General features: G+C 37.9%; 1 protein-coding gene across 3 annotated transcripts in view; it reads right to left on the reverse strand.

The window, feature by feature from the left end:
* Positions 1-68: 68 nt before the first annotated feature.
* rttn (rotatin) overlaps positions 69-14,269 on the reverse strand; it is a 52,400-nt gene continuing 38,199 nt past the window's right edge. The window contains exons 38-49 of one of the 3 annotated variants that reach the window (XM_077244481.1): positions 11,963-12,113; positions 11,721-11,858; positions 10,911-11,119; positions 9,198-9,303; positions 8,528-8,625; positions 7,509-7,586; positions 5,881-6,007; positions 2,490-2,698; positions 2,046-2,322; positions 947-1,050; positions 403-472; positions 69-259 (exon numbers count right to left, since the gene is read on the reverse strand). In XM_077244481.1, coding sequence (XP_077100596.1) covers positions 177-259; positions 403-472; positions 947-1,050; positions 2,046-2,322; positions 2,490-2,698; positions 5,881-6,007; positions 7,509-7,586; positions 8,528-8,625; positions 9,198-9,303; positions 10,911-11,119; positions 11,721-11,858; positions 11,963-12,113 — 1,650 coding nt within the window. In that variant the 3' untranslated portion in view covers positions 69-176. Of the gene's footprint in view, positions 260-402; positions 473-946; positions 1,051-2,045; positions 2,323-2,489; positions 2,699-5,101; positions 6,008-7,508; positions 7,590-8,527; positions 8,626-9,197; positions 9,304-10,910; positions 11,120-11,720; positions 11,859-11,962; positions 12,114-14,269 lie in introns of those variants that run through there. The other 2 variants (XM_077244480.1, XM_077244482.1) reach the window with 2 other exon arrangements.

Below are 14,269 nucleotides of genomic sequence, written 5' to 3' on the forward strand. Positions count from 1 at the left end.
ACGCGATAATTAATGAGATTTAATCATCCAGTCATACCGATCTGACAGCTGGAAAATGGAGAGGCGTCTACTGTAAAACCAGTTCATTTATTGATTTGCTACAAAACAAAAATATACAAACACCGTTTCATAGTATTTACCAAAACATAAAATATACATACAAATTATTAGGTGACTTATGAATTAAAGATGTGTGTGAGATTTCTCAGGCACTTCAGAAGATAGATGTTCTGGGGTTTGTCACTTCTGTGCTCTTCTTCTACACGAACAAACAAACAGACAGACAGACAATTACCACACATTCACAGAAAAAGATCCAATCCTGATGTATCTACTGCTGTAGTACCATCTGAAGAGTAAAAACGAGAGGCTCTCCTATGATCAAACTGAATATATTCGCACCTTTCCTGGCGGACACGTATGCCTCTTCAACTTTCAGTCTGATGGAAGGACACTTCAAAGTGGCCTTTGCCTTTGCAAGAGGAGACATGCAGGATGGGAAGATAAAGAGTGAGACGGATCTCCAAGTGTGTGACTCACATGTAATTTGTGTTTATAAAAATGATTATGAATAGTGTCTTATTTCACATCCCGCTGCCAAAGAACTGTTGCTTGAGTCTAGTACAACTATTTAATATTTCTCCCAATAATTCATTGAAGGGATAGTTCATCCAAAAGTGAAAATTCTGTCATGTCGTTCCAAACCCGTTTCTGTGGCTTAAAAGTGGTAGTTGCATAGGCTGTCAATGGAGGGCCAGAAAGCTCTCAGATTTCATTAAAAAGATCTTCATTTGTGTTCCAAAGATAAACGATAGACTTACGGGTTTAGAACGATATGAGGGTGAGTAAATGATGACAACATTTTCATTTTTGGGGGAACTTTCCCTTTAATTGTTTGTAAAAAGCATTATATAACCACTGAATGCCACTGAATAAATTACTTTACCTTCTGATTGTTGTGCAATAAAGCCCAAAGTGCTGAAGCTCCTATGGTACGTATATCTGATGAGCTACTGCTCAAACAAGAGACTAATAGCTCAACAGCTTTATCTGAAATACAAAGACATGTTTATATATATATACATAATGTAAATATGACACAGACATATATATATATATATATATATATATATATAGCACAGTTTCAGAATTTTAAGAGTACATTCACATAATGTCAAGTCAACCATCTCATTTCCTTTGCTTTCTATAAAAAGGAATTGGGCGGAAATGTTGGTGTAATGTGTAAAACTATTATCATTCCATTGTGGCTGTTGTGACACATCCGTACTTCAGTGTTTGTATGTGTGTGTGTGTATGAGTTGCCATAAGTGTTTGTGTGTGGTGGATCACTTTTACACAGGGAATGTTAAATTCATCTTAACAGGCTGGAGTCTGTCACAGACATAGAAAAAAAAAAAAAACGTACCCACCTTCATTGTTTCAAACCTGTAAGACTTTCGTCCATCTTCAGAACACAAAAGACGATCTTTTTGATGAAATCTGAGAGCTTTCTGTCCTACACGCATTTGAGCTTCAGCATAACCAATGAGGTTTATTCCCGCGCGGCAAGCAGGTTCGATTGAGGTTCTGTTAATGTTCACTGATCAATGGTAATATGTGAATAAAAGTCTAAATTAAATCTTTTTATCATATAAAGCTATCGAGTCTCTTCAGAAGATTAGGACTAAACCGTTTAATTCATGTGGATTAGTTTAACGATCTCTTTATGAACTTTTTGAACCATCAAAGTGGTAGTTGGATAGCTGTCTATGGAGAGTACAGAAAACTCTCAGATTTCATCAAAAAGATGTCTTAACGTTACCTAATAATGCCTTATTGTAAAGTGTTACTATTATGTTATTGTTCCTTTTGGAAAAAAAACAGGTTGATATATCAGCCAGGCCAATTATTCAGACAACATTTGGCTATTTTGTTAACCATGCCTACGGAGCCTTATTAGAGACTGGCATTGACATCAACCACTCAAAAATAAACATGTTGGTCGACCATTAACATCTAAAACCCTGTTAATCCAGCGCTCATACCGTTGGCCAAGACTTTGGGCTTGTTAGCGGAGCAGAAGCAGATGTTGTGGAGAATGAGCAGGATGGTGGGTTTAGTGCTGGAGTGTTTGGACTGGGCCAGTTCGACCAGCATCTCCAAAGCCCCTCGGAGTCTGAGGATCATCTGCTGTCCGTCCTCCCCGAACGACACGTTCAACAACAGCCTGAGCCACAGGGACAGAAGATCCCCTGTCGAAACGCCACCTCGACCACCTGCCTTAGGCATGGGGAGAGACAGGAAGTGCTGCAGGAAGTTACTCTAGGGAAAGAGCAAGAAAGAAGCTTTTGTTAACTCTTTGTGAATTTCTCTATGAAACTAAAAAGTGGATGTGCAGAAGTTCTCAACTATATTTACTGTACAGACTAAAGTCGTTCTGTTTCTTTCTCCACTGAATTGTCTTGTTTAAACATTAGCCAGTGAGTTACCTTCAGCAGTGCCCCTTTGCAGTCCCTTGAGATGGCCAGGTTGGCCAGCAATGAGAAAGCCAGACTGTGGATGCTGCTGTTGTCAGGGGGAACCTGGGAGGCCAGTTTCATCACCATATGCATCAGTGAATTTGAGACCGCAGTCTTAGTTAGAACAGCCTGAACTGAGCCAGAGCTACAACTGCTGCTGCTACATAAAGCACTGCAAGCTGAAAGAGAATGAGGGACAGACAGACAGAGAAAGAGATAACTTGAGACTATAACGTATACAAAGAGTTACAAGAAACCAAGTAACTATCTCAGAAAGATTATATAAGAGCGTTTAGGAACCAGGCCCCTTACATAATAGCTTTAAACATGTTGCCACACACACACACACACACACACACACACACACACACACACACACACACACACACACACACACACACACACACACACACACACACTCCCATATTCAACAAGGATGCATTAATTCAGTCAAAGTGACAGTAAAGAGTAAGACTTTTATATTGTTACAAAAAAATTATATATCTCTTGATCTTTTCTATTTATCAAAGAATCCTGAAAAAAAGTATCACGTTTCCACAAAAATATTAAGCAGTACAACGGTTTTTAACTGTTGAAGATAATATTAAGAAATGTTTGATGTAATGTTGATTAACCAAATCAGCATATTAGAATGATTTCTGAAGGATCTTGTGACACTGAAAACTGGAGTAAATTCAGCTTTGCCATCACATGAATAAATGACATTTTAATACATATCCAAAAAGAAAACTTTTAAACTAATAATATTTCACAATATTACTGTATTTTTGATCATATATATATATAACAATTCTGCCCTTGGTGCTGCCGAATAGTGGCATAGGAAACACTGCTAGTGATATAAAACCACACAACAAAATATCACTGCGCAGTTGTGTAACAATGAGCTTGGAAACTCAATGGAAACTTCCATTGTATTTAAATTCTAAATATATCTAGATAAAAATGTATTTCCTCCAGGTCTAACAATGCTGCGTTTAGTACAGTTTCAAAACCACAAAATGTCTCACTTCTGAGTAAGTTGATAGACATATTTTAAGAATAGCATGGCTGTGGGTGAATCATTAAACATTATTCTACTGGATTATTGAGAGAAGTCAGCAGGGTTTTGCTTGCAGAATAAATCCAATATTAATCGGCCAGATGAAAGAATGAGGGTTGTGTGTTGCAGGTTAATGAATTATACAATAAAAAGTGACACAGGACAGAGTATGATGGGAAGGAAAATTGCTGGAGGGCTGATTCCATAACTGATAAACCAAGCTCATGAACTTTAAACATCACCTGCTGTAAGCACAGACCTTGAGAAACACCACACATGAAGCTATTGTAGCCTGGTGCTGTTAAACTACAGTGACAGCCCAAACGCACACACAAATAAATGCCTAAAAACACATGCACAGCCACAGACGTATATGTACAAACTGACTATACGCCCATGCATTGCTGGCTCTTCACAGGTGTGAAGCCACATCCTGCGCTTAAGCACAGCTTTCCATGAGCTCAGATACGTGACATTGAGCAATCATTGTGTTTAGGTAAACACACACACGATCAGACACTTTCATGTACAAAAGTAGTCACTCTCACTCACACACGTACAAATGCTTTCATGTGTAACCGTCTTGCCCTCACACACACAACGCAGTTTTTAAAGATTAACGGACAGATTTATTTTTTAAGTGTCTGAAGGATGAATTTCTTCCCAGTTTTCTCTAGATTTTTCCTAATACCTAATATATATTCTATATTTATGGGAGATACTACATCTAACAATCTTGTCTAATATAATCAAAAGTGGTTGGTAATCGTCAGACCCTTTTCTTATGAGGTTGTTATAAATAAAAATGCTTCTAACTTAAGGCTAAATTCTCCATGAAATGTTAAATGCTATTTAATTGTAATGTTATATTTTCATAACTTTCATTAGAGGTGGTGACCATTAATTTCAGATTTTGCTTTTTAAAGGGGTCATAAATTAATGAATGAAGGAATGAAGCATTTATATAGCACTTTTCTTATGTACTACAGTACACCCAAAGCGCTATACAATCATATCAGGGGTCTCTCCTCACCCACCATCAATGTGCAGCATCCAACTGGACAACGGTGCCAGGATGAAGCATATTGACCTATGGCTAAACCACGCCCCCAAACACGATGAGCCAATCACAGTGCGCATAGCTAAGCCAAATACACTCGGACATTCTCTGCTTCCACGTCCATTGAAATGCATTGCAGTTAGTCACTTTTCATTCGTTTTTATTTTTTTTTTCTTGTCATTTTAAGTTTAGAATGTTCAAACGGTGTGCATGGGGTACATGCAACTCCGACACTAGGTATCCTGAGAGGCTGGGCGACAGTGTGTATTTTTTACCCTTTCCCAAGCCACATCTCAACCGAGATAAGTGTCTGGATTAAGGTATGCAGTAGACCACAACACCAACTCAACGTGGATAAATTAAACAAGCATGTCTACATCTGTTCTAAGATAAGTCAACAGCTTATTTGAACGTTATCTTTAACATCTCTAACGTAACGTTAGCCTAACATTAGAAAACGTATGCAACTGGAAACGTATGCAATTTAGACCTGTACATATTTAATTTGATCATGAACCATTCATTACATATTGAATTACAACATTTTAGACAACTTTCTACCAAAATATAATCTATATAATCTTTCTGTCTCCAAAAATCATCAATTGCCTCCTGTGTAATGTGTAATGTCATAGCGCCTGTCACCGAATGTTGACTGTTTGACCGAGTGAGTGGAGGGGGCATGGCTTAGCCATAGGTCAATTGAAAGGATCGCAGCATAGGCCACGCCCACTGGTATTTAGTTGCTTACATTTGCCTACACTTGATGCGAGTGTCGTATTGAGTCACGTCAAAAGCAAATAGTGCCCACTATAATCACTGACACGGTCTACACTGACACAGTATGATACAAATGTGTGTTCTGTTTCTGACATGCTCCATGCTCTTATTTATATCTACAGTATATAGCTCCAAAACTGCTCAATCCAGCCAAAGTAAGCATTTACCTCTGAAGAACCTCCCCTTAACACAAATGCTCCATCCTAGCTTCCCTTCCAGTAATCTGACAGCACACTTAGACTATGACACAATCCTTTCAGTAGCTGTCGGGCTCATATCAGCCTTACATTTGGCACACAATGGCTCCCACTGTACCGGCACATGACTCACAAGAGGGTTACAGTGAGCACAAAGCTTATACATTATCTCAGCACCCTGTCTCTGTCTTTCTAATCCTCGTTCTCTCTGTCATTCCCCTTTTCTCACTCTTGTTCCTCTCCACCTCTCAGAAGACTGACCAGCTGTGCAGTTAGCAGTGTAGACACAGAGCAGTTCCAGTGCCGAAGTCATGGTGAGGTCGTCCAGCAGGAACCAGGGCCACAGGGCCAACAGCACCGCTGCCAGACGCAGCTCTGTCGCCACAGCCTTTGAGGAGAAAAATTATTCACCCATTAATCAAATGGGACGACATTTGTCGTAATCAGTCAATATTGGATATTTAATTGTAAATGCAAATTTATAACATTTACATTACCTTTGCTGACAGCTAATCACTAAAAAGACTGTTAAATGTAACCTAGTAAATCCCAAAATTATTTTTATGTGTAAATGAATTCATATGGTATTACACAAAAAAAGTCACGTTTTGGATTGAAATGGGCAAATGCTTAAAGGTGCTATATGTAACTTTTTCACTCTACTAAAGCATAAAAATACCATAATATGTTTGGAGATATTTATTCTCTGAAAAACACTTCTACAGCCAGTTATTTTACTTTGAAATGTACGTTCCGTGTTGGAATGTCTGTTTTAGTTTTGGTTTGTGTGATCTCACCCACTGCCGGTTCACCCAATAATATTTCGACACCCCGGGATGCTAGTTGGCAGGAAACAGCGTATTGCAGCAAGCAAACAAACTGGGTCAGAGATTGCAGATTCTACCCAACCTAAAAAGCTTCGGTATCCATCTAAAAATCTCTATGAACGAGAGCATATTAAAACACGGATAAATCAACTCATCAACTCGTCTCCTTGGCTTTTTTTTTCTTTCTTTTTGTCAATTGTGCTCGTTCCTGTTGCGTGTCCTTAAACTGGCAACCTACGTGAGCGTCCAGACCTTAAAGGGGTTATGTGTAGTTTTTAACGGCCTCTCGCGCAGATGTTTCAGATTGCAACCAATTTTTCAACCCACACAGGCAATAAAAAAAGGATTCATTTTAGAAGAAAAGCTACATATAGCACCTTTAAATTCAGTGAAAGTCTTTGGGAATGTGCTGGAAGAGACTTTACAGAGTGCTTGTCAATACAAGATCTTGACCCAAAATTGATGCACCTCTTGATGGAAATAATATCACAGCATTTATTTCCATCAAGAGGTGCATCAATTTTGGGTCAAGATCTTGTATCAACAATGCAAAAGTCAAGCACTCTGGATGAAATGGAAAGTTACACACTCCATCAATTAGGGTTAAAAGAACCGTTTCCTAACTTTGCACTAACAGAGCAAATCACACCAGGGTTCGTTTTAATCAAAACGAACATGTTAAGTGTGTGAACACACCCCTTGAGTAGAAAAAGTTAATTCCAAAAGTAGAAAAATATTACTGTGTTCTTTGAACGTTCATTGAAAGGCTGTCAATTTGGCTGCTTAATTGGTAAAACGGTTAACCTACAGTCTCCGGTAGATTGACTTTCCTTTCTACTTCACAGAAATGATCACGACTCATTACACGCACACAAGCATCTTGCTGGGTGTCATGCAGGTTTTCTTGTAAAGACTGCATCTCAGACATTACAGGAAAATCTGCATGCAAACCCACAGTGTTTCAAACCCACAAGACCCCTTTTGAGAACGTCTGCGGATACTGTACGATGAATGTAACTGCTTAAATAATAATCATGGGGAACTTTATTTAATATGACGTACTTTGCATTCATTATGTTGATACAGGCAATTTCGCAGTATCTCTAGAATCATCTTAAGTTCTCTCATGCCGTTTTCCACCTGCTGACATTGAACAAAGACAGATCAGTTAGAACAAGAGATCATGCTAATATTGGAAATTTTGATACCGTCTTATTTGTAAATGCATACATTTATGTTGCATTGTCCCTGTTTGTATTAATTATAACTGTAACACGTCATAATAAGTTAATAAATCTTAACCAAAATTGCAGTACATAAATTCACAGAACACACTGTGATTTACTGAAGTTTGGCATGTTCCTGGATCAGCATATTTTGTTACTTCTAGAAATACATTCATTTCAACCATCATAACGCTACCTCTAAATTTAGACGGCAGTGATTATTTAATAGACTTGTCGTTCCAGGACCAACAAAGGATGTCGATACAGGAACATGTCCTACTTCAAAAAACATGGATTAGTTCCTATATTTTCAAATTTAAATAATGGTAAGAGACATGATAGTAATTTGTCTGTATACATTAGAAAACCCAAACAATAATAAATTGCCAAGGTGGTTTAACAATCCTAAGATTGTAACAAAGAAAGTATTATTGAAAGGAATATAACAATAATTTGGCATAATTACCATGATTATTTCTTAAAATACAAAAACATATAATATAAAATAAAACATGCAAAAAAAAAAGAGAGTTTTACATCCGATTTTTTAAAAAGACCATCTTGGACATATTTGTCACTGACCCATATATGAATCAAGTTTATATAAATTTTTCACCAATGATCTGCATTATATAAGCAATAATGATTGTTGATGTTATTAATGAAAGTTATTATAAAGTGGAACCATGAGGGAAAAATGGTTAAATCAACTGAACCAAAGGATTGCTTCAGTTTTGACATTTTTTGTTACATCTGTGACAGCTGTCTCCCCCTCTACCTCCCTCCTCCCTCTTAACAGGTTTTCAGTGTTTCTGATGTTGACTCTGTCTGTCATGTTGCTGGAACGCTATGTACCTTCCTCCTGTGAGTGCTCTTGCCCGTTTTCACAGACTCCAGGTGAAGCTCTGCGTAAATGTGCTTCATGCGTTCCACACAGCTGTCAATCACACCAGCTGAAGAGGGAGAAGAGACATGTATCTGTCTATGTACTCATCCATCAGACAGTGACATTAAGCATTAAACACAAATATAATGTAACCTGGGACTAAAATAAATGTGTATGCAAGATTTCCTCCTAGTTGAGGTTATAGTACCTTTTTAACTGCTATGCATTAAGGGGGCCATTTTCAACACTATGTAGCATCTTTCCCACCTGAAGTTTACTTTTTATGTAAGGCAAGTAATGCGTAGTTATTTATTGTACATGATAATTTTCCACCCTCTTTGACTCCTGAAGAATAAAACAGGATGTTTATTCTACTGTACCATTAAGACTTCTTTATGCTATTGTACCTTTAAGGTGCAGATCACTGAATATGCATTAATATGTAAATGTAGGCAAACATATGCAAATGTTATGACATCAAAACTATGATGATTTCTCTGTTAAACAAAACAGTGTGGTTTAATTTCCATAAATGGTTTGAGTGGAATGGGGAAGGAGCTTTGTGTTGTGAACACTATTGTATGCATATAGTTCCTCATTGTGTAATAATGTGTTGAAAAACAATGAAATAATCTTTACCTTTACATGCGTAACTCTGAGCACTGGAACTACAGGCTAACAGAGACATGAACGTTTTGGCCATCACCTTTTTAAAGGGATCCTGGAACAGAATCTTCTCATATTGCTGTAAATTAAAAAAATAAATAAATAAAAATAATGAATTTTGGATTCTGAAAAGAAAAGAATCTGGAATAGTTTAGAAAAAAATATAATTAATTATAAAAAAAAATAACAAAGGTACCTTAATATAACTCATAAAATAATTGTGTTTATTATAAAATATATTAAAAATGCATAATTTATTCTAATTATCGGGCGACCAGAGTTCGAGTTCCAGCTCTGGGACCTTTCCAGATCCCTAAAAAAACATTTTTAAATATCATTTAATTAAAATAATAATGCTAAATGTTAAATAATCTTTATTTTTTATTTTCCAGAGGAACTTTGTGTACGAGTTATGTCAGGAATCATCCACAATCTCAAATAAGCGGAGAAGACTGTATAAATAGTTTTAAAACTAATCTAAAACAACTTTTACTACGTCGCATACAAATGCAAATCTGAACAAATGATAAAAAATACATAAATGCTTGCAATCTCCGATAGTAAGACAGAGAAATATCATGTAGTAGCTCATGTCATATAAGGTTTAAATAATTTAAATAGACATATTAAACAATAGAAAATTGTGTAGTATAGAGTTTTCAAAAAGTACTGACTTCGGTACCAGGTCGGTACTGAAATTTGAAAAAACTGTGACACTGAGCACTGTTGAGCGGAATCGTAAAAACCTCTTATTGCCCATTGTACTCACATGCTCATCGAATATGTCTGTGATTGATGTGTATTTAAATGTTTTTGAAGCACTGATCATTGTAGCCAATGACGCTCTTCCCAGAGCGCTTGCACAGATACAGACAGGAGCGTTTGAAAGCAAGACGTCTATGAGCTGACCGGTCCAGTGCTTTCAAATGCTCCCGCTCCCATTTTCAAAACACTTTAAAACACGTCCGTGTGCTCTCAAACGCTCCCGTGTGTTGATCATAGCCAATCACAGACATATCTGATGAGCGAGTGAACACAATGGCCAATCAGAGGGGTTTACGATTCTGCTCAACAGCGCTCAAAGTGTCACAATTTTAAAATTTCAGTACCCAATTCTGTACTTTTTTGACAACTCTAATGTAGTATTTTAGTTGATGTTACTCTTACCAAACTCTGATTTCTGAGAGACGCACGGAGATGGCAGCTTGATTTGTGCTCACTTCATTTATAGAGTTTACACTCATTCATTTCACACACTCATTATATTGTGTAGTGATGTACATAGATAGCTATAATAAATAAAAAATAATTATATAGCTATAATATCATACTATCCCCTGGCACACCTCCTATCCAGCAAACACAAGGAGTGACTAAGATTTTTTCTATTATTCGGCAGAATTCGTTATTCATTTGGAAGACATTATCCGTTCTTTTCCGAATAAGGTTTTCGGCTTTGGACACATCCCTAATACATACACACCATTTTCAATCAGATTTGAGAACAAACAAATTTTACCTTAAAAACATTACAATTGCACTTGTCACATGTTTTACAGTCAGCCAATCATATTTGAGATTGCCATTTTGTTAAAGTGCTTGCCAATTTTGTGCGCGGAACTTGTCTATGAAAAGCTAACGGAAGTTGTATCTGCAACCATTCACAACCTAAACTAAATCTGTTACCTCTAATAATAGTTCACACATGACCTCTCCAGGCTCAAAAGACAGGAGCACTGTTAGTGAGGAGCTTGGGTCCTTGCTGGTCGGATCCTCAGTGTGGCCTCCCGATCTCTTCTTAGCCTCCTCTGTGAACAATACACACAGAAAGTGCAGGGTCGACGTGTAGAGAGAAGACTCTGCACCCGATTGGTTCAAACACACTCGGATGGTATCTGTCACGAGAGAGGGCAAAGACTAAACATAAAGCATGCTAATATTTAGTTTTCAGAGCTTTTCTAGAACTCCAACTTCGAGACAAGAAGATATATACGAAAATATACAAAACTTCACAACAAACAATCTTCACCACAAGGGAACATCTGACATAAAGTCTCTCCAAACTCGCAGGCTTTTAAAAAGGGCTTCCAAAGCCTGGATACCTGCAGGCAAGTCAGCGAGTCTACTGCCCACCCACCTGTTTTAGGATTTCCTACCACATCCATCAGATCTAAAGCAGGCTGATTGTTCTCCCTGTCTCTGTCCCAGTCTGTCATATGCAGCAGGGACACCCATCCACATATACAAACATAATGAGCTGGCCTCCCACTGCATCTGTATCTATCTCCTCATCTGTCTCCTTCATTCTCAACATCTATCCAGCACATCCCCTTCCATCTAAACTCCTCAATCTTTCTTTCCCCTCCGTCCCTATGCACTTTCATCAGGCTTGCCACCATTTTTTCTTTGTACTCTTTTGTTTCCTTCTGCCTTCCCTCTCCATTTGCCTGTCTCTACCCTTTGTAACACACTTTGGTGTGTGTATGTGTGCGTCACCTGAAAAGCACTGCCAGTGTTTCCCCAGTGCCACACCGACAGATGGGCCGACCGCAGCTTGGTTCCTGCGAAGCAGAGTAGCCAGGAGCATCAACATATCCGCCCAGGTGTTGAGCACTGCACCCTGGGCCTGCGCATCTAAGGACCAAAACAACCACACACTCATCTAAAAAAAACTATTTTCTTTCATTTCTCGGTCTTGTTTGGAAGGTTTTGGATTTGCTGAGGACATTTTGTGTTACCCAAGTCAGCGACAGACAGCGTGAGGATGGAAATTAGGTTGTTCAGCAGGGGTTTGAAGAGCTCTCGGTGGAACGGCGCATCCTCGCTGTGCATCGCTGCTGACTGCAGGAGCTTACACAAACTTTGCACATAATACAATCTACTCAGCACCTAAGGGAGAAACAAGGGGGTGATGGGAAGGAAAGAGAGAGTAAGTGGTAACGAGTGCCGAGTTACCTTTTAAAAAACACACATGCAGCACTTTGGTTTCACAACCCTAAACGACAACAAATAGCTGACTAATTGGCACTGTGTTGAAGAAAAGTGGAACTGAACCAGAAACCATGATGCCCTTGTATTGTTCTTGAGGTAGAATAGCATTTTTCTAGCATGAGTGTGTGTACTTAAATGAAAAAGGTTATGATGGGCGTAAAAGATTAGTTCAACCAAACAATTTGTGTCATCATTTACCCTCATTATGTTGTTCCAACGCCATAAGACCTTGGTAAATCTTCAAAACACAAATTATGATATTTTAATGAGACCTGACAGGTTTCTGCCCTTCCATTGAAAGTCAAGCTAATCAAAACTCAGAGGATCTAAAAAGGTCATAAAAGCTCTATGAATAGAAAAGTTTATTCTAATTCTTGTGAAGAGATTCAATCGCTATATAATATCTGTTATAAACAGATTTAATTTAGGCTTTTATGTACATCTTAATGATTGACACGCATACATGGAGCACATCAAATATGGTAAACACAGAAGCTCAAACGTTCATGCTTGATCCACGAGAACCAATGAAGTTTGTTCTAGCATATGACACGCATGTGTTTGTGTGAATAAAAGCCTAAATTAAATTGTCTTTTTGTCCTTTTTGGAAATTACAGAATTTTCCATTTTTTGATTTGAACAGTGCGTGTGATGTACAAAAAATTCATCAGCATAGTATGCCAGATTTTTCTAACCGCGTATCTCTGCAGGCTTACACATGTGCCGTGATTAGTTTTGCCCACTAGAAGGTAAAAACTGAAGAAACAAAACAACAACCTACTGAAGACCGCTAAAATAACTGACTACCACATTGACGACGTTAAGAGCTTGTGTGTGTTTGTGTGTGTTTGCAGCTCCGATTACCTCATGCAGACAAGCACTAAAATGTCAGAAACTGTTCTGATGTTTAAACTGAAGTCGGAATATGATGGAGAGACTCAAGAAGAAGTGACAACATGTAAAATGCCATTAACCTTTCTGAATGGTTAGTTGGTGAATTTATGTTGCTGATGTGAAGTTAATTATCTTCAATTAGCGTATTATGTCATGCTAATCTATAAATCGCTATTGTGAAAACTGTTGTAAGATGCCTACAGAGTGACATGCTATTGCATTTGTGTACGTACTGTATTGCATGTGAAAAGACGGATGCGACAGCTTGAGCAGACTCACAAATGTGCTCTACTACAACAACTCTTCCTCTTCTCAACATGGACTGCGTGTTCCTGTGGGCGGGGTTTATGTAAATTTTAGGGAGGAATGTCGTGTAGTCCCTACCAGCCATTTGCTGTAGTCCTTAGAAAACAGTCTCTTTAAAAGCAAATATCTTCCTTTGCTTTGAACTTTGCAGATGTTGTTTGTGCTCAAACAGCAACATTACACACTAAATAAAGTTAGAAAAGTGAAATCATAATCAACCACACCTTTAAGCATTTAAGTAAGTTAAGTTAGCTTTTGTAAGTTAAGATATATCGCAATTCTAGTTTAAATGAGTTTAAAAGACACTTTTATCAGTCATAACTTCTGAAGAAAGATAGCCCAGACACTGAACAAAGATGAAACTTTCTAGTGCGCTGGTGTGGACCGCCTGAGTTCAGGTATACTATCAAATTGACAATATACTTTGCTGTTCACATACACTAAGAGTTTGCATCAAAATCTGCTGACTTGTTTTGCAGTTAATGTGTAGATTTTGAAGGGGAAGGGATTTATTCATGGTAAAATGTGTGAGATACCAATAAAGACCAATTCACACTGCGCCAACAGACACAGATCAACGCCGACAGTCAGCAGATTACAGCACGCCACTTCTCAGACATTCTAATTCTGATTCAGCATGTTCAATCGGCGAAAACAAGGTCCGACAGACGGCAACGGACTCCGACAGGTAATACACTGATCAGACAAAACCTGATGAATTGCCTGTTGCCATCTATTGGGGCGATGTGAATTTGCCTTAACAGTACTACACTGTTAGCTAAAAGTATTAATCAAACTATCAAAAAAAAAAAAAAAAAAAAATATATATATATATATATATATATATATATATA

Source organism: Siphateles boraxobius, unplaced genomic scaffold, assembly GCF_051911475.1.
Source record: "Siphateles boraxobius isolate OS27281-9 unplaced genomic scaffold, OSU_SipBor_1 26, whole genome shotgun sequence".
Classification (NCBI taxonomy): domain Eukaryota; kingdom Metazoa; phylum Chordata; class Actinopteri; order Cypriniformes; family Leuciscidae; genus Siphateles; species Siphateles boraxobius.